Source organism: Saimiri boliviensis, chromosome 17, assembly GCF_048565385.1.
Source record: "Saimiri boliviensis isolate mSaiBol1 chromosome 17, mSaiBol1.pri, whole genome shotgun sequence".
NCBI lineage: Eukaryota > Metazoa > Chordata > Mammalia > Primates > Cebidae > Saimiri > Saimiri boliviensis.
This window is the reverse complement of record NC_133465.1, coordinates 65,451,976-65,471,522: the sequence shown is the minus strand read 5'-3', so window position 1 is coordinate 65,471,522 and position 19,547 is coordinate 65,451,976. Positions and strand designations below refer to the sequence as shown.

At 48.3% G+C, this 19,547-nt stretch overlaps 1 protein-coding gene across 2 annotated transcripts in view; it reads right to left on the bottom strand.

Moving 5' to 3' along the window:
- UNK (unk zinc finger) overlaps positions 1-19,547 on the bottom strand; it is a 40,713-nt gene that overhangs the window by 12,500 nt on the left and 8,666 nt on the right. For both annotated transcript variants that reach the window (XM_003931724.4, XM_010342412.3), the window contains exons 2-6: positions 3,823-4,032; positions 1,922-2,098; positions 1,627-1,757; positions 1,015-1,150; positions 350-467 (exon numbers count right to left, since the gene is read on the bottom strand). In XM_003931724.4, the coding sequence (XP_003931773.1) occupies positions 350-467; positions 1,015-1,150; positions 1,627-1,757; positions 1,922-2,098; positions 3,823-4,032 (772 nt within the window). The remainder of the gene's footprint in view (positions 1-349; positions 468-1,014; positions 1,151-1,626; positions 1,758-1,921; positions 2,099-3,822; positions 4,033-19,547) is intronic.

Below are 19,547 nucleotides of genomic sequence, written 5' to 3'. Positions count from 1 at the left end.
TACAAGTACCATGAGTGGCATAAAGCCCAGGGTGGGCAGGTCGCCATACTCCATCTAAGTCTGCCCTGTCAGGAGGCCCGGGGGACACAGAACTGGAAGCAGAGGGCTGCTTGGTGAGCATGGGCTCAGAACAGAAGCTGCCAAACTCAGCAGACGGACTTCTCTAGGCACTGCCTGGGGAGAGCCGGTGGCTGGGACTGCAGGCATGAGCCACTGCGCCTGGCCAATCCTTTTTTTTTTTGAGATGGAGTCTCGCTCTTCACCCAGGCTGCCAACACCTGCCCTGACCCTGCTTGCCTCTCTCTTTACTTCCCAAAGGCCCCTCGCCCCATCCTGCTGCGGGGCCCACCTCGGGGTGGAACTGTTGCTCGGTGCGGGTGTGGCAGTACTGGCAGGCATCTCCATTCTCACACTTGCCGGGATCTCCCCACTCATCCCCGTGCTTGACGTTTGGACATGGAGACGACCTGGCCAACAAGAGGGTGGGGTCAGATGGAGGCAACAGAGGGTGAGATTGGAGCCTAGTGGGTGCCACCTGGACCCCGCCTCATAGGCGTGGGCACAGAAACGGAAAAGACCAGCTGCAGAGTCAGGGCCTTGCTGGTGCCACAAGCCAAGCTTTCTCTGGCCCAGCCTGGCCGCATCACCATTAAGGATATTGTTTGATTCCCCTCGGGCAGGGCCTCCCACCAGCCCAAGCAGGGTCAGGCTGGAGCCATAACTGCACTGCCCACACTGTGGCCTGTCCCTCATCCAGCACATTCCCTTCAGGATCAGAAGCAGGGGGGCCACAGAGACAATCTGACCAGGGTCCTCATTCATGCAGGCGGTGAAGCTGGGCTCCTACTGTCCAGCCATCCTCACTATGCCCCACCCTGGGCCCTGGGTCTGCGATCCTTTCATCCCCAGGGCCAGCCTCCCCGCCTCCCAGAGAGCCACAGTGGGAGTAGCATCTGCTTGACCCCTTCCCTGCCACTCCTCCCTCCCGTGGCTGGCCTCCTGGGGCCAAAGGACCTGTATTTGTGCTTCCGGGGGCTCCGCCGCCGGTCCTTGCTGTTGTGGTGGTAGGGACAGGCATAGCCTTGGCGGCACAGCCGCGGGGGCTTCTTGCAAGGCTCCGTCTTATAGTTCCCCAGCACATAAGCAGTCTCTGCACAGGGGGCCAGAGGGCAGGGGTCAGGTGACGGGAGCTGGAGCACCCCAAGACTAGTAAGACTGAAGTGGAGGGAAGGAGAAGCCACTGGGAAGGAGTCTAAGACTGGAGGCCCCTGCGAGATGAGAGTAGGGCCCCTCCTCCCAGGCCATGGCTCAGCCACAGGTATGGCAAGGCCGAAAGATGCTGTCCCTCAGAGAGACACCCACAGCTCACAGGGTGAAAGGGCTGGAAACATCTGCATGTGCACTTAGATACGTGCCTGTGCACGTGTGAAAGCCTAGGGGGATCTTGGGAACATGATGTGTCAGGGAAAACACCTTTAGAGGCGCCTTTTGAACGGAGGGTGTAGGGTGGGATGCGGGCCAGGTCGGGGCTTCAGATGAAACAGGCAGTAGGTGGTGATGAGCCAAATCCCCAGGGCTGCTATGAACTGGACAGGGATGGAACAGCCAGGGCATGGGTGCCTGTACCTTGCCACCGAGGCTCCTCGCTGAGGATCTTTTCTATCATGGCGTGGCTTGCTGCCCCGGCCGACTGGCCCTCTATGCTCCCCTCTACTGTGGTCTGACCGTTCTGCAAGGCCTCCATGGCCTGAAGCTCCCTGAGAGGAGAGGAAAGAACAGAGGGTGGAGAGGGGGCATGAGGCGGCAAGAACCAGAGTGCCAGCCCTCCAATGCAGTCTGCGATACTCACCGTCATCAGCCGCCAGGCCCCTGCCCTGGACCCCAGCCTACTGCCATCAGCCCAGCCCAGCACCCAGCCCACCTGATGTCGTAGACAGGGGAGCGGAGGTCATGGGGCCCGTGGGCGAAAGCGCAGTGCAGGCCGTTTTTGGTGCAGTTGCCTTTCGAGTCTGTCTCGTGGATGCAGATTCCAGTTTTGTAGTAACGAAGGTGGTATCTGCGCTCAGTGTCCCCTGTGGTTCTGTGCAGGAATGGGCACCTGGAACACGGTAGTAGGGGTTACTAAACTTTGCTGCCTGTAGCCTAGGCTTCCTTGCCTACCCCATGCCCTTTCCCCAACTGTTGAAGGCTTTCATTATGGCCTGGAAGGTGCACTAGAAGAAGGTAATGACGTGCCCTCCTGTGAGGTAAGAGAACCTCCCTGCTGCTGTTCACAGCCTAAACCGGGCCCAACAGGACCTGGTATTCCTGGGCAGGACAGACACCTGGGAGAACAAATGCTGCCCAGGCTTGGGGGGCATCAGAGAACCAAATGATCCACTCAAAACTTAGGCACACCCCTCATCCCTTGAGTGCTTCATTAAGCTAGGGGTAGGGATCTTTTCTATCATGGACCTCTGAGAAAGAGGTGCTGGGCCGGACCAGTAGCTCACTGGAAGGCAAGGCAAGAGGATTATTTGAGGCCAGGAATTTGAGGCCAGCCTGGGCCACAAAGTGAAGACACCCCCCTACCAATCTCTACAAATTAAAATGTTTAAAAATCATGGCTGGGCATGGTAGGTCACATCTGTAAATCCCAGCACTTCAGAAAGCTGAGGTGGATGGATCACCTGAGGCCAGGAGTTTGAGACCAGCCAAGCGAACACGGTGAAACCCCATCTCTACTGAAAATACAAAAAATTAGCTGGGCGTAGTGGCATGCACCTGTAATCCCGGCTACTGGGGACGCTGAGGTAGAATTGCTTGAACCCGGCAGGTAGAAGTTGCCGTGAGCTAAGATCGCACCACTGTACTCCAGCCTGGGCAACAGAGTGATACCCTATCTCAAAAAAAACAAAAGCAAAAACAAAACTGAAGCTGGGCACAGTGGCTCACGCCTGTAATCCCAACACTTTGGGAGGCCAAGGTGGGCGGATCACCTGAGTTCAGGAGTTCAAGAGCAGCTTGGCCAACATGGTGAAACCCCATCTCTACTAAAAATGCAAAATTAGCCAGGTGTAGGGGTGCACACCTGTAGTCCCAGCTATTTGGGAGGCCGAGGCAGGAAAATCACTTGAACCTGGAAGGCGGAGGTTGCAGTGAGCCAAGATCGCACCATTGCACTCCAACCTGGGCAACAGAGTGGAGTTTGACGATGCAGTGAGCTATGATGGTGCCACTGCATTCTAGCCTGGGGAAAGAGGAATACCCTAAATAAAAATTATAAAAATTAAGAAAAGAAAGAGAGCTGATATAGAGAAGGTTCTATGAGACAAAGTAGGGTCAATGAATATTCTCTCTCAGTGATACTCCCAGGTTTGCCACCACCTTATGTTTGTCATTATTTCTCTACAGAGATTTGCAGTAAGATATTTAGGGTCAGCAGACCTGGGCACCGGTGAGGCACTCTCTCTCTAAACAGCCAGCTTCGGTGGGAACCGAATGGGATGTGGCAAGTGTACCGCCCCCGGATAGGGAAGGGCCCTGTGATCCTCAGGGGAGGATGAAAAAGGGCCAAGGAGCCTGCTGGGTTCAGATGTGGGTCCTTAGGCTTAGTGAAAGAAAGGCCTGTTTTTGGTTTCTTAAAAGTGGGAAAGGGAAATGCCATCCCCTGCCCCAGGGATGGTAGGGTCTGAGCCCAGGTTCGGGCCATGGGCTGGGCTGCAACCAGTCCTCTAAAAGCAACCACTGGCTGGCTTCCCTGAATCTGCCCAGCCTACCCTGAGGGCATCTGACCCAGAAGGAGACATGGGGCTCCTCTTGAGGACAGGCTGGGTCACTCACTCGTCGCCCTCCGGGCAGAGGCCTGTAGCCTCGTCGTACTTGGTGCAGTAGACGTCAGGGCTGTAATTGAAGGTGCCGTCCCGACGGCGGATGGACCGGCGGCGCCGCTGGTTCACGAAGTGCCAGTGGAAGCAGGTGTAGGGCCGATGCTGCGTGCATTTGTGTTGCACAAAGAGTGGGCACTGCTCCGTGCGGAATTCCTTCAGGTACCTGCAGAAAGAGCCCCGTGTGGGGCAGGCCAGGAGCAGAGAGTGAAGTCTCCAGTTCCGTTGGCCACCAAGTCCCCTGAGGGCCCTGCCCTGGGGTGCTAGTGCCACTGGGACACCAGGAGAGACCCAGAGCTGTAAGGCTGCACCTCAGCTCTAGGATCCAAACCCACACCCAAATCCCACAGGAGCCTGAAAGGCAGGAACCACAGACCACAGAGCCCTCGACCGTCAGCTGCCTGCCGTGTTGACCAGCTGTGGCATTCATCAGCAGCTTGGTTCTCTGAGCCCTCTCCAAGGTTTCCCAAGCCAAACCACTAATCACAGGCAAAGGGCTGCAAACAAGAACATGAGGCGCCTCTCCCAAACTCTACAGGACTCTGCTATTGATGCCCACCTGCCCATTGTTGCAGCCCTCGCCTGTACCACGAGCTGGAGCTGAGGGGAGAATCTGCAGATAAGCACTTAGGCTTTTCAGCTCTGAAGCTGAAAGCCCAGGTCACAAGGCATCCCTTGGGATTACTGACTCAGTAACTACCGTCCTCTGCCTGCCTTTGCCCAGACATTTCCTAGCACTACCTAGATCTGTGCTTGGGGAAAAGCTCATACTGATGTTCTGAAGAGACCCTCTCATCCACCCCTGCTGCTCCAGCCTGTTTTGTCCCCAGTAGTGTCACTGTACGTGAGTACCTGCAGCAGCTGGGCTATTTATGTCCTGGGGCATGAAGCTGTCTCCTTTTGGCCACCTCCTCCCAGCTTTCACTGGGGTCTCTCCTCTACCCTGTGTGTGTAATGGCCAAGATACTCCCAAATCTTCTCTCCCACATCCCATCCAGCAGAAGGCCCCAGACCCACTCACCCCCTTAAAGGACACACTGTCCATCTGGGTTTTTGTTCACTACATGTGTCCAGGTTGGGGGGGATCTCCTAGACTAGGCCCCCGCAACCCCCAAGCCCTGGTAAGGACAGGCAGTTAGTATAGTTCTCTTTAGACTCTTGAGCCTAACGATGCAAGCAACAAATGGCTTGGGATAGAGCATCTAAGCCACTGAGGATGGTGCCAGAGGCTTGGAGACTGCATGCAGAAAGAAGTGTGAAGCAGCCTGACCTGAAACGACTGCCTGGGTTCCAAGCAGAGCCTGGATTCAAGGGCATGGAACAAAGGCCAAAGGGTCCAGCCCATGTCTCTGGCTCATGCCAAGACACTCAGGGCCTTTCCAGTCTGGCCATAATGAAGGTGTGGGGAACAGGCAGTCCAGGGCGGAGACCTTTCAGACAGGCTTTCCTTTTTTTTTTTTTTTTGAGACAGTCTCCCTCTGTTGCCCAGGCTGGCATGCAATGGTGCAATTGCTGCTTATTGCAACCTCCACCTCCTGGGTTCAAGCAATTCTCCTGCCACAGCTTCCTGAGTAGCTGCGATTACAGGCACCCACCACCACGCCCAGCTAGTTTTTGTATTTTTAGTAGAGATGGGATTTTGCCATGTTGGCCAAGCTGGTTTTAAACTTCCGGCCTCAAGTGATCCACCTGCCTCGGCCTCCCAAAGTGCTGGGATTACAGGCATAAGCCACAGACAGGTTTTCTTTAATACAAATGAAAAATCCTCCCAGCTTTAAAGCGTGAAGTGTCTAGGTGTATGCACCGAGAGGCCTGGGGGCAGGCAGCTGGATGCTCCATAAGGAGCACAAATAGGTTAAGGAGCAGTGAAGCCTTCAGAGTCCTGCTGTTTAGTCAGCTCACATTTACTGGGAACCTACTAGGTGCAGGCACGGTGCTAAGCAGTGAGGACTCTGAGGAAGGGGCAGGTCCCTGTCCTTAGGAAGCTCATGTTTTCATGGGAGAGACACACAAATAACAGGTGAATAGAGTGTGGAAAGGATTATGAGGTAGGTTTGCTCAGGGGCCTTGCACAAAGAGTGGGCACTGCTTCGTGTAGAATTCCTCAGGTACCTGCAGAGAGATCCTTCCAACAGAAGGATCCTTGACCCAGGCTGGGATGCAGGGAGGAGGAAGGGAGAAGGGAGAGGTACTAGTGGATGAAGAATTTCAGGGTGTTTTAGGCATAGGAACATTATGAACTCGGAGACAGAATGTGTCTAGTTCTAAGAGCTCCCAGTTCCTTTGTGGATGTGTGTGGAGTAGGAAGGGAACTGGGAGACAGAAGAGGAAGATGAGGTGAGGTGCAGGAGGCAAATTGCAAATTTCATCTCTGGGCCCCAGGTACATCCTGAAGATACCAAGCAGAAATCTGGAAGGCTCCCTACGGCCTGATGTGCTCTTCTGGTCCCTTTGGCATTCAAAGCAAAGGTTCTTCTTCTCCTTTACTGCCTTTTTAAACAGAAAGCTGTGCTCTCCTGCTGCACACAGATACCAAGCCTGGCACTGAGCTGGGATACCCATTCCTTAAACTGCTAGGACCATCCGCTTCCTGACTTTTTTGGACCCACAAAGAGACTACCTCAGGACGTAACAAAACGTGAGAGAAGGAACTTTCTTGAAAAAGGACCAGGACCAGAACCAGAAACACAGAAGAGTTGAGGCATGGTTAGAATGAGCAGATTCAACATGGTGAAACCCTGTCTCTACTAAAAATACAAAAATTAGCTGGGCATGGTGGCGCGCACCTGTAATCACAGCTACTCAGGAGGCTGAGGCAGGAGAATCACTTAAACATGGGAGGCGGAGGTTGCAGTGAGCCAAGATAGCACCACTGCACTCAAGCCTGGAGACAGAGGGAGACGCCCTTTAAAAAAAAAAAAAAAAAAAGAATGGGCAGATTAAGGACGGAACACCCAGTTAAACTGGAATCTCGTATTAGCAATGAATAATATTTTAGCCTAAGTAAGTCCCAAATATTGCATGGGACATATTTATCCTAAAGAAATTACCTGTTTCCAGTCAGGCATGGTGGCTCATGCCTGTAATTCTAGCACTTTGGGAAGCTGAGGTGGGCAGATCACCTCAGGTCAGGAGTTCAAGACCAGACTGGCCAACATGGTGAAATTCCATCTCTACTAAAAATACAAAAAGAATTGGTTGGACGCAGTGGCTCACACCTGTAATCCCAACACTTTGGGAGGCTGAGGTGGGTACATAACGAGGTCAGGAGTTCAAGACCAGCCTGGCGAAGATGGTGAAACCCCATCTCTACTAAAACTATAAAATTTACACAGGCAAAGTGGCAGGCGCCTGTAATCCCAGCTATGCGGGAGGCTGAGGCAGGAAAATCGCTTGAACCCGGGTGGCAGAGGTTGCAGTGGGCAGAGATCGTGCCACTGCACTCTAGCCTGGGCAACAGGGTGAGACTCTATCTCAAAAAATAAAATAAAATAAATTAGCTGGGCAGAGTGGCACACACCCAGCCCTCTAATGTTTTATAAAGCACTTTTTTTTTTTTTTTTTTTTGAGATGGAGTCTGGTTCTGTTGCCCAAGCTGCAGTGCAGTGGCTTGGGTCCAGGAGGTTAAGGCTGCAGTAAGCCATGCTCAAGCCACTGAACTCCAGCCTGGGCAACAGAGCAAGACTCTCTCTCAAAAAAAAAATTATAATTAAAAAAATTAAGGCTGAGTACGGTGGTTCACATCTGTAATCCCAGCACTTTGTGAGGCCAAGGCGGGTCAATCACCTGAGGTCGAGTTCGAGACCAGCTTGGCCAACATGGCAAAACCCCTGTCTCTACTAAAAATATACAAATTCACTGGGCATGGTAGTGGGCACCTGTAATCCCAGCTACTGGGGAGGCTGAGGCAGGAGAACCGCTTGACCCCAGGAAGCAGAGCTTGCAGTGAGCTAAGATCGTGTCACTGCATTCCAGCCTGGGTGACAAGAGCGAAACTCCATCTCAAGAAAAAAAAAAAATTATAAACAACAAAAGTCAGGCTACATGAAACATAAATTCAATCACTTGCCCCACTAAACCAAGAGTGGTAACCAGTAAGGGATTAATGATAAATTAGATAAATTACATCACCCTTAAGATGTTAAACCAAGAGCTAAACTGCTATCAGCTGTTTCCAGATAATTTTTAAATCCTGTCCCAAGTTGTTTAACTTAATAATAGATTTATCAGAGATTTATCATTTTCATTCTTTTCTGAGGAGTGTCAGAATTCGAATACACTGAATAAATAGAAATGACTGACAGAAAAACTAGTGCGTAAATTTAGAGGTGACAGGGAGAAAACAGCATTTCAATTTACAGCTAGCTCCCCATTGCTTCTAGAAGAGTGTTTAGCCTCAAGCTGACTCCACCTCCCCTGCTGCCACTAACCTCCCCCCTCCCCAACAACAAAATACACTCTACAGCAGGGTCAGCAAACTTTTTTTTTTTTTGAGACGGAGTTTCACTCTTGTTGCCCAGGCTGGAGTGCAATGGCACAATCTTGGCTCACTGCAACCTCCACCTTCCCAAGTTGAACCCATTCTCCTGCCTCAGCCTCCCAAGTAGCTGGGATTACAGGAATGCACCACCACACCCAGCTAATTTTGTATTTTTAGTTGAGATGGGCTTTCTCCATATTTGTCAGGCTGCTCTTGAATTCCCAACCTCAGGTGACCTGCCTGCCTCAAGGCCTCCCAAAGTGCTGGTATTACAGGCATGAGCCATCTCGCCCAGCCTTTTTTTTTTTTTTTTTTTTTTAGACAGGGGCTCACTTTGTTGCCCAGGCTGGAGTGCAGCAGCTCAAGCAGGGCTCACTGCAGACTTGACCTCCTGAGCTCAAGTGATCCTCCCAGCTCAGGCTTTGCAGTAGCTGGGACTAGAGGCTTGTGCCCCCATGCCCAGCTAATTTTTTTATTTTTATTTTTAGTACAGACAAGGTCTCACTATATTACCCAGGCTGATCTTGAACTCCTGAGCTCAAGTAATCCTCCCCTATTTTGACCTGATGGGAGGTCAAATCCCATCCCTTTGAAGTGATGGGATTACAGGTGTGAGCCACCACACCTCGCCTGTAAGGAGATTTTATGTGTTTCATCTTTGATAATGTCTTTTTGTATACACAGATATTTCTAAATGTTAATAACATTTCACAAGCATACAGGTTTGTTGTTTTTCCTTTTAGAGACAGAGTCTCACTCTCACCCAGGCTGGAGTGCAGTGGCACAATCACAGCTCCCTGCAGCCTTAACCTCCTGGGCTCAAATGACCCTTCCACTTCAGCCTCCCAAGTAGCTGGTACAAGCATGCATGCGCCACCACGCCTAGCTAATTTTTGTATTTTTTGTGGAGACAGGGTTTCACTGTGTTGCCCAGGCTCAAACATCTAATTTTTATTCAGGATATCCATCTTTTAGATGACAATTATAGAATTCTATTTTTTTTTTTTTTTTTTTTTTTTGAGAGAGAGAATCTCACTCCGGTGCCCAGGCTGGTGTGCACTGCCACAATCTCAGTTTACTACAACTTCTGCCTCCCAGGTTCAAGGGATTCTCCCTGCTTCAGCCTCCTGAGTAGCTGGGATTACAGGTGCCTGCCACCACACCTGGCTAATTTTTGTATTTTTTAGTAGAGACAGGGTTTCACCATGATGGCCAGGCTGGTCTTCAACTCCTGACCTCAGGTGATCCGCCTGCCTCGGCTTTCCAATGTGCTGGGATTACAGGCATGAGGCACCACATCTGGCCAGAATTCTATTAATCTTAATACTTATCTATTAATCACTTCCAGTTGAAGGTTTGGCATAAACTCAGCTGTGCAGGTTAATGGATTTAGTTTTATTTTTTTAGATGGAGTCTCACTATTGCCCCGGTGGGAGTGCAGTAGCGCAATCTCAGCTTCAGCTCACTGTAACCTCCGCCTCCCACGTTCAAGTGATTTTCCTGCCTCAGCCTCCCAAGTAGCTGGGATTACAGGCATACACCACCACACCCGGCTAATTTTTTTTAATTTTTTGGTAGAGATGGGGTTTCACCATGTTGGCCAGGCTGATCTTGAACTCCTGACTTCAAGTGATCTGCCCACCTTGGCCTCCCAAAGCCCTGGGATTACAGGTGTAAACCACCACATCCATCCAGTGGATTTCAAAATAGAGCCATTTCCTTTGCATTCATATCAAGATGCAAAATCCCTGACAGAACTATAGCCTGCATTTGGAACATGTGTGTAGGAATGGAGAGTTTGCCGTTGTTTTCACTTTTGACAGCACAGAAGTATACAAGGCAGCTTAACATGACATAATTATTTAAACATTAGCTGTCATCAAAATGACTTCACTGCAGCACAGGGTTTGCATAAGCACTGTTTTGCTTTGTAATTTTAGGTTGAATTCATTAACAAACATTACCTAATCCGCAGCAAAAGCTAATTTCCAAAGCCATTCAGCATTCAATAGTAGTGGTTGAGAGCAATTCCTCTCATTCAGAAAATTTTCAATCTCAGCCCTGAGCTCAAAAAATTAAAAGAAAACTACCATTGCTAAGCCAACAAACTACTGTGTAGCAAGGCACATCAGAATATTCAGCTTCTATTTCTGACAAAAATTCATGGAACTGATGATTCACAAAACCAAGTAAAATCACCGCTGCTAAGAGTTCAAAAACACATGATAAATTAAAATATTTTCTGCAAAGTACCTGCTGATGAGTAACACAATGAATAAACCACCTTACATTTTCACAAGCTTTGTAAATTTATCCAATTAAATACATTTCTGCTAAGCACATATTTTTACCACCACCAGCTGTAAAAGATACTAGCAGAATTACACTTTAGGTTGTACTGAATTAGTGTTTTCTTAGCTTTTTTTGGAAAATATTCTCACCTGCAGTTGTTTCAAACAACTATACATAGAAGCTAATTCTATACTCACTTCAAACCTGGCATCAACTCCATGAATAAGTAAAAACTAAACAGTAACAGGAACTAGCTGTGGACTCATCAATAGCCAGGAAAAACCACACAAAATCAGCGTTTTTAAACTGACTACTGATGTTGCTCCTAACATCCTCAGCAGGACACTGTTCTTGCTGAAAAGCTAACACTCTGAAACAAAAGTGTGTTTTCTCTAGACACACTTCTCCAGCTGGTGCAATCAAACACAATTTAATTAACTCAACATCAGGAAATGGCTTTCCTTGCCTAGCTAACAAATGAGCCACTCAGAAACCTGCTTCAGTTGTAGCCTCGTTTTCATTTTTGTGAAGAAATTCTGCTGTAAGGAAATATTCCTAGCTCCATGCAGTGGCTCATGCCCGTAATCCCAGCAACTCAGGAAACGGAAGTGGGAGGATCACTTGAGCCCAGGAGTTTGAGGGCAACATAGCAAGACCCCATCTCTAAAACATTTTTAAAAAACGAAGCCAGGCCAAGCCTGTAGTCCCAGCTAATTGGGAAGCTGAAGCGAAAAGTATCAGTAAACCCAAGAGTTTAAGGCTACAGTGAGCTATGGTTGCACCACTGTACTCCAGCCCGGGCAACAGAGTGAGACGCTGTCTCAAAAAAAAAAAAAAAAGTCTATACTGAAAGAATGCATCACCATTACCAGACCAAGCACTTATCACAATATTCCCAAATCATAAGAAAGCAATGGTTTAAAAAAAAAAAAATTTAGGTAAGGGCCGGGTGCGGTGGCTCACGCCTGTAATTCCAGCACTTTGGGAGGCTGAGGTGCGCAGATCACCTGAGATCAGGAGTTCGAGACCAGCCTGGCCAACATGGAGAAATCCCATCTCTATTTATTTTTGTTTTTTTTAAGAAGGGGTTTCACCATGTTGGTCAGGCTGGTCTTGAACTCCCAACCTCAGGTGATCCGCCCGCCTTGGCCTCCAAAGTGCTTGGATTACAGGCGTGAGCCACCACGCCCGGCCCCTCAACTCTATTAAAAAAAAAAAAAATTTTAGGTTGAGCGCAGTGGCTCACGCCTATAATCCCAGCACTTTGGAAGGCCACGCAGGCGAATCACTTGGGGTCAGGAGTTTTCACTTGGGGTCAGGAGTTTGAGACCAGCCTCGCCAACGTGGAGAAACCCATCTCTACTAAAAGTACAAAAAATGATCCAGGCATGGTGGCACACACCTATAATCCGAACACGACTTGAGTGGCTGAGGCATGAGAATCACCTGAACCTGGGAAGCTGAGGTTGCAATGAGATGAGATCACACCACTGTACTCCAGCCTGGGCAACAGAGCAAGACTCTGTCTTAAAAAAAAAAAAAAAAAAAAGCCGGGCGCGGTGGCTCAAGCCTGTAATCCCAGCACTTTGGGAGGCCGAGGCGGGTGGATCACGAGGTCGAGAGATTGAGACCATCCTGGTCAATATGGTGAAACCCCGTCTCTACTAAAAATACAAAAAATTAGCTGGGCATGGTGGCTCGTGCCTGTAATCCCAGTTACTCAGGAGGCTGAGGCAGGAGAATTGCCTGAACCCAGGAGGCGGAGGTTGCGGTGAGCCGAGATCGCACCATTGCACTCCAGCCTGGGTAACAAGAGCGAGACTCCGTCTCAAAAAAAAAAAAAAAAAAGAAGAAAGAAAGAAAAATCATTTTTTAAAGGAGTATTTCCTTTTTTAAAAAAAATAAAGAGACAGGGTCAGCCAGGTACGGTGGCTCATGCCTATAATCCTGGCACTCTGGGAGGCCAAGATGGGTGGATCACCTGGGGTCAGGAGTTCAAGACCAGCCTGGCCATGATGGTGAAACCTTATCTTTAAAAAAAAAAAAAAAAAAAAAGAGAGACAGGGTCTCACTCTGTCACCCAGGCTGGAGGCAGTAGTGTGATCATAGCTCACTGCAACCTCAACTCCTGGGCTCAAGGTGTCCTCCTGCCTCAGCTTCCCAAAATGCTGGGATGACAGGCATCAGCCACCATGCCCAGTCACAGCTATCTTTATTAGATGCTTTGCCACCAAACGTGTTAACAAAATGATCCATGTGCCACTGAGCCTTAAAAGTGTAATGTTTGAGCCGGGCGCAGTGGCTCAAGCCTGTAATCCCAGCACTTTGGGAGGCTGAGGCGGGTGGATCAAGAGGTCGAGAGATCGAGACCATCCTGGTCAACATGGTGAAACCCCGTCTCTACTAAAAATACAAAAAAATTAGCTGGGCATGGTGGCACATGCCTGTAATCCCAGCTACTCAGGAGGCTGAGGCAGGAGAATTGCTTGAACCCAGGAGGCGGAGGTTGCGGTGAGCCAAGTTCGCGCCATTGCACTCCAGCCTGGGTAACAAGAGCGAAACTCAGTCTCAAAAAAAAAAAAAAGTGTAATGTTTGGCCAGGCGCGGTGGCATGTGCCTGTAGTCCCAGCTACTCAGGAGGCTGAGGTGGGAGGATCACTTGAGCCCAGGAGTTATGGGCTGTAGTGCGCTATGCCAATCGGGTGTCTGCAGTAAGTTTGGTATCAATATGGTGACCTCCCAGGATCGGGAAACCACCAGGTTGCCTAAGGAGGGGTGAACTGGCCTAGGTTGGAAACGGAGCAGGTCAAAACTCCCGTGCTGATCAGTAATGGGATCATGCCTGTGAATAGCCACTGCACTCCAGCCTGGGCAACATAGCGAGACCTCTTCTCTCTCTTTTTTTTTTTTACCCCATCTCTTAAAATAAAAAATAAATAAATAAAAAGTATAATGTTTGAAGTGAATTTTTCTCTTCCTCTTTTCTTCTGATGTAAGAAGTATGTGCTGGTGATAAAGAATATATATAAAGTGTGGTGTGCTGACACATGTAGCAATGTAAAGCAATGAGCATCACATATATCAGTCTCCTGTTGCAACTACTCTGTAGCTGAAGAGCACAAGCAGCCAAATGAGCGCAGGTTCAGTGGAAGATTTAATTAGGGACTCTGAAATTCATGTAATCATCACATCATGAAATACCATTTTTTTTTTCAACCATTAAAAAATGTGAAGGACAGGCACAGTGGCTCATGCCTGTAATCCCAGCACTGTGGGAGGCCAAAGCAGGTGGATTGCTTCAGCTCAGGAGTTCGAGACCAGCCTGGGCAACGTGGCAAAACCCTCTCTCTCTACAAAAAAGTACAAAAATTATCTGGGTGTGGTAGTGCACACTTAAAAGAGTCCCAGCTACTCAGGAGACTGAGGCAGGAGGATTCTTTGAGCCTGGGAGATCAAGGCTGTAGTGAACCAAGATTGTGCCACTGTGCTCCAGCCAGAAGGATAGACCGAGACCTGTCTCAAAAGAAAGTGAAAACAATTCTTAGCTTGTGGGCCCTATAAAAGCAGGCAACAGGCTGGATTTCGCATGCAAGCCAGTTTGCTGACCTCTGCTCTACACTTGGGTTGTCTTTCTTTTTCTATTTTGTGAAGAAAGGGGTCTCCCTATATTGCCTGAGCAGGACTCCAACTCCTGGGCTCAAGCCATTCTCTGGCCTCTGCTAAGTGCTGGAATTATAAGTGACCTCGGCTCTAAACAGTTGGTATGCCCCATCACGTCACACCCTTACATCTCCATACTTTTGATCATGTTGTTCCCTGGGTCTAGATCACCCTGAGGGTTCCCTGGCCCTGCCTGCCCCCTCTTCCATGTTCCTACTGTACTATGTGAATATACCTGGTGCAGCTACCACAGTGGATTCTCACTTTGTACTCTACCACATCTATCATCTTTGTATCCCTGCACAGAGCTGACCCACAGCAGGTGCTCGAGACATGTGAAAGTGAAAGGAAAAGCAAAGAGCATCCCAAGTGGTACAAGTGTGGTACAAAGCAGCTCTGCACAAACCTAATAAAACACAGAGAAGCAACTCCAACCTCTGACTTAGACACTTCTCCTGGCAATTAAATCAGTAAACTCTCTCTTACACATCATGTCTGCTCAGCTTTGTTCCTCACCTGTACACTAAAATTGAGACCTTCTGTCTCACACGCAGAATAGAAAAGCAACCAAGGGGATTGCTGGCATGTGGCTCCTCTTTTGTCATTGGTGCTGGGAATATGCAGAGATCATTACAGGTTAATTTTTTTGAAAAAGGGTCTCATTCTATCACCCAGGCTGGGGTGCTGTGTGTGGTACAATCACAGGTCACTGCAGCCTCCTAGGCTCAAGTAATCCTCCTACCTCAGCCTCCTGAGTAGCTGGGACTACAGGCACCTGCCACCCCACCCAGCTAACACGAGCTTTCACCATGTTGCCCAGGCTAGTCTCAAACTCCTTACCTCAAGCAATCCACCCGCTTTAGCCTCCCAAAGTGCTGGGATTACAGGCATGAGCCACCATGCACAGTCACTACAGATTAACTGCTGTTTCTATTTCCTCCAACAACCAATGGGTATCATGATGACTACTGGCAGAAGCTGGGTACCGACCAGGCATGGTGGCTCATGCCTGTAATCCCAGCACTTCGGGAGGCTGAGGTGGGCAGATCATCTGAGGTCAGGAGATTGAGACCAACATGGTGAAACCACATCTCTACTAAAAATACAAAAAATTAGCCAGATGTGGTGGCACACGTCTGTAATCCCAGCTACTTGGGAGGCTGAGGTGGGAGAATCACTTGAACCCGGGAGGCAGAGGTTGCGGTGAGCTGAGACTGCGCCATTGCACTCCAGCCTAGGCAACAAGAGAAAACTCTGTCTAAAAAAAAAAATTAGCAGGGGGTGATGGCACATGACTGTAATCCCAGCTACTGGGAAGGCTGATGCAAGAGAAGAGCTTAAACGCAGGAGATGGAGGTTGAACCTTTAAGGTAGTCTTTGATCCCACACTGGCCTTTACTCAGAGTAAATACAGTATGATTTTATGGCCGCTATGAAGCTCCTAGATGCAATGAAACTCCCTACCGCATCTATGCACACACGCACACAGACAACAACCCACAGTTCAAGTGCTATGGGCACTCAAGCAAGTCAGTGTTTATGGTCGGGAGCCAATCACTGGCCAATTATTTCAGCCCACTTTTCAGTGGGGTTCACTGGAACATTCTGACACCTGTGAGCTGCCCTGGCCCCAAGAACTAACGAGAGCCAGAAAGGGTATGCAACTAGTCCTGTGTGTCCCTAAGTCCCTTCTTTCTATAATTGTCCCCTTATCCTATGGGGCCTAGAGCTGGTGAAACTGAGGAAGGTTCATGTAAGGGTCACTCGCATCACTTGTGTCAAAGAATATTCAAGACTACCAAAAACTCCCATTCATTCTTCCTCAAATCAGAGAATACCTTGACTTTATTCAAAGTTTTTCTGGCTAGGCATTGTGGCTCACGCCTGTAATCCCAGCACTTTGGAAGGCCAAGACGGGCAGATTACTTGAGGTCAGAAGTTTGAGACCAGCCTGGCCAACATGGTGAAACCCCATCTCTACTAAAAACACAAAAATTAGCTGAGCACGGTGGCATGTGCCTGTAACCCCAGCTACCTGGGAAGCTGAAGCACTAGAATCACTTGAACCCAAAAGGCGGAGGTTGTGGTGAGCCAAGATCGCACCATTGCACTCCAGCCTAGGCAACAGAGCGAGACCCTGTCTCAAAAACAAAACAAAAAAACCATAGTTTTTCTGTACATAGCTAGCCTGGGAAGCCTCCAGTTTTATGACACTTCAGTAATATGTTTAAACTAACATGTTCTTTGTACATTGTTTTCTGTACAACAAAGTATTTGGCCCTAAACTGAGTGGGTGCCCCATGCTGCTGCCCCATGCGTGCCCTAGGAACTGAAGAATCTATTTTAGTGTAGATGCAGCTAAAGAAGGCATTCGGTCAGGGCTGTTGAAGCAAGGAGCAATGCAACTTAAAGCAGTGACCAGGGCCCTGTTCAAATAATGGCTGAGAACAGTATCTATATACCATCCTAAGTGCCAAGCACTGCTTTAAGCACTTTATGTAAATTAACTCATTTATTTCATCCTCTTAACAACCCCACGAGACAGGTAGTCCTCCTACTCTCAGGAAACTGATATACAAAGAGGCAAGTCATTGCCCAAGATCTTACAACTAGTAACTGACAGAGCTGGGCCTCAAATGCAGGTGGTGTGACCGTGGAGTCAGTACTTTTAACCACCATGGTGCTGTTAACTAAGCATTTCTTTTTTTTTTTTTTTTTTGAGGAGGAGTTTCACTCTTGCTACCCAGGCTGGAGTGCAATGGCGCGATCTCTTGACCTCGTGATCCACCCACCTCGGCCTCCCAAAGTGCTGGGATTACAGGCTTGAGCCACCGTGCCCGGCCAACTAAGCATCTCTTAACTGAGTTAAAGGAAAATACAAAAGTAGCAGCAAATAAACCTCAGTGACTCTCTGAAAGCTGTTTAGAATATGTTGGAGAGTTTCAGACAGGCCATAACTACAATACCATGAAGTAAAAACAGAAATGTTCACTCTAGCATGCTCTACTGGATATTTAATATATATATTTCATATTCATTCTAAAGTACTCTTTTTTTTTTTTTTTTGAGACGGAGTTTCGCTCGTTACCCAGGCTGGAGTGCAATGGCGCAATCTCGGCTCACCGCAACCTCCGCCTCCTGGGTTCAGGCAATTCTCCTGCCTCAGCCTCCTGAGTAGCTGGGATTACAGGCACACGCCACCATGCCCAGCTAATTTTTTGTATTTTTAGTAGAGACGGGGTTTCACCATGTTGACCAGAATGATTGCGATCTCTTGACCTCGTGATCCACCCACCCTGGCCTCCTAAAGTGCTGGGATTACAGGCTTGAGCCACCACACCCAGCCTCTAAAGTACTCTTACTCCAATAGTGAAACAGAGGTTAGTTCGTTTTTAATCAGAAAATACAAGTACTAGTCTCTAATTTATCTTATATTTAGATGGTCAGAGTCACACAAATCCTAAAGTGGCAGGCCGCCAAATGCCTAGCACCTCTTTACAGTAAAAGTGACATCAAAAAGATATAGTAAAGCCGGGCGCAGTGGCTCACGCCTGTAATCCCAGCACTTTGGGAGGCCGAGGCGGGTGGATCACGAGGTCAAGAGATCGAGGCCATCCTGGTGAACATGGTGAAACCCCGTCTCTACTAAAAATACAAAAAATTAGCTGGGCATGGTGGCGCGTGCCTGTGATCCCAGCTACTCAGGAGGCTGAGGCAGGAGAATTGCCTGAACCCAGGAGGCGGAGGTTGCGGTGAGCCGAGATTGTGCCATTGCACTCCAGCCTGGGTAACAAGAGCGAAACTTCGTCTCACACACACACACAAAAAAAAAAAAAAAAAAAGATATAGTAAGGTTCTTACCAAAATTAATAAATGCTTAGATATTAGAACGACTATTAAAATTTCTAAGTCACATAACACCTAACGGTTTTTTTAGTCACAAAACATGCTAAAGGCTTTTATCAACATTTTCTTACAGAACACAACTACTTCTCTCATATGGGAGTAGATTTGCAAATAGGCCAAAATTTCATAGGAAGGTGGGACATAGACCTTCCCCGTCATTAGAAGTCATTTTGTCAGGACTTATGGTGGCCACATGGTGTTTTAAATGCTAACAGAATAACAAGTGAGTCAACTTATGCACATGAGAAGCAAACTATGAATAAAGAATAAGGAAGGAGAGGAACCAGTTCAGTAAGTTCAGATACTACTTGATGATACTGTCACAGGCTGTCACAGGCCTCAGTATCTTCTTTATGTCCTAAATAAACTGAGCCACCAACAGGAAAAAAGGTCACCTCACAGAGAGTGCTGTGAGATTTTTAAGTTGCTAGACTCCTTTCCATCTTGTCCTCCTCAGCTCTTGATGCTGCTGTCAAATTCTACACACTGGCAAAGAAAAAAGGGGTGAAAGTTGAGGGATTTTATAGAGAAACAGTAAAAAGTTTGTTGTGATTACTTGAACTAATATAGTATAACCATTGATATAATTTTAAATGCCTAAAACACATGACCTGTCCTTAAGGAAATGTCCATGCAAACCTTAAAACAATCACAATACCTGAAGAATCGGCTGGATTACATTTTAGCAAGACAGCAACCTTCTCTTCCACCTCCTACCCACCCCAGGAAGTAAACATGATTCATTTTATGAAAGCATTGGTAAAAATCTGCTTGTTCCCTGGAATGGCTATCAAGCTCAAGATAAGGTAAAGTATAATTACCAACACCTAGGAGTCTCAAACTTGTTTTTTTTTATTTTATTTTATTTTATTTTTTTTCTTCGAGACGGAGTTTCGCTCTTGTTACCCAGACTGGAGTGCAATGGCGCGATCTTGGCTCACCGCAACCTCCGCCTCCTGGGTTCAGGCAATTCTCCTGCCTCAGCCTCCTGAGTAGCTGGGATTACAGGCACGTGCCACCATGCCCAGCTAATTTTTTGTATTTTTAGTAGAGACGGGGTTTCACCATGTTGACCAGGATGGTCTCGATCTTTCGACCTCGTGATCCACCCGCCTCGGCCTCCCAAAGTGCTGGGATTACAGGCTTGAGCCACCGCGTCCAGCTCAAACTTGTTTTTTAAAGACATATTTCTTACTTCAAAAAACACCTCTGCAGACTTATAACACGGGGACATTCACCTAGAATAGATACGCAGGGACTAAGCCACTGACAAAGCTGGGAAAAGGGCACCAAGGAGCTTTGTGCAAACCACAGGCTTTCCCACACTGAACCGTGGCTGCTGA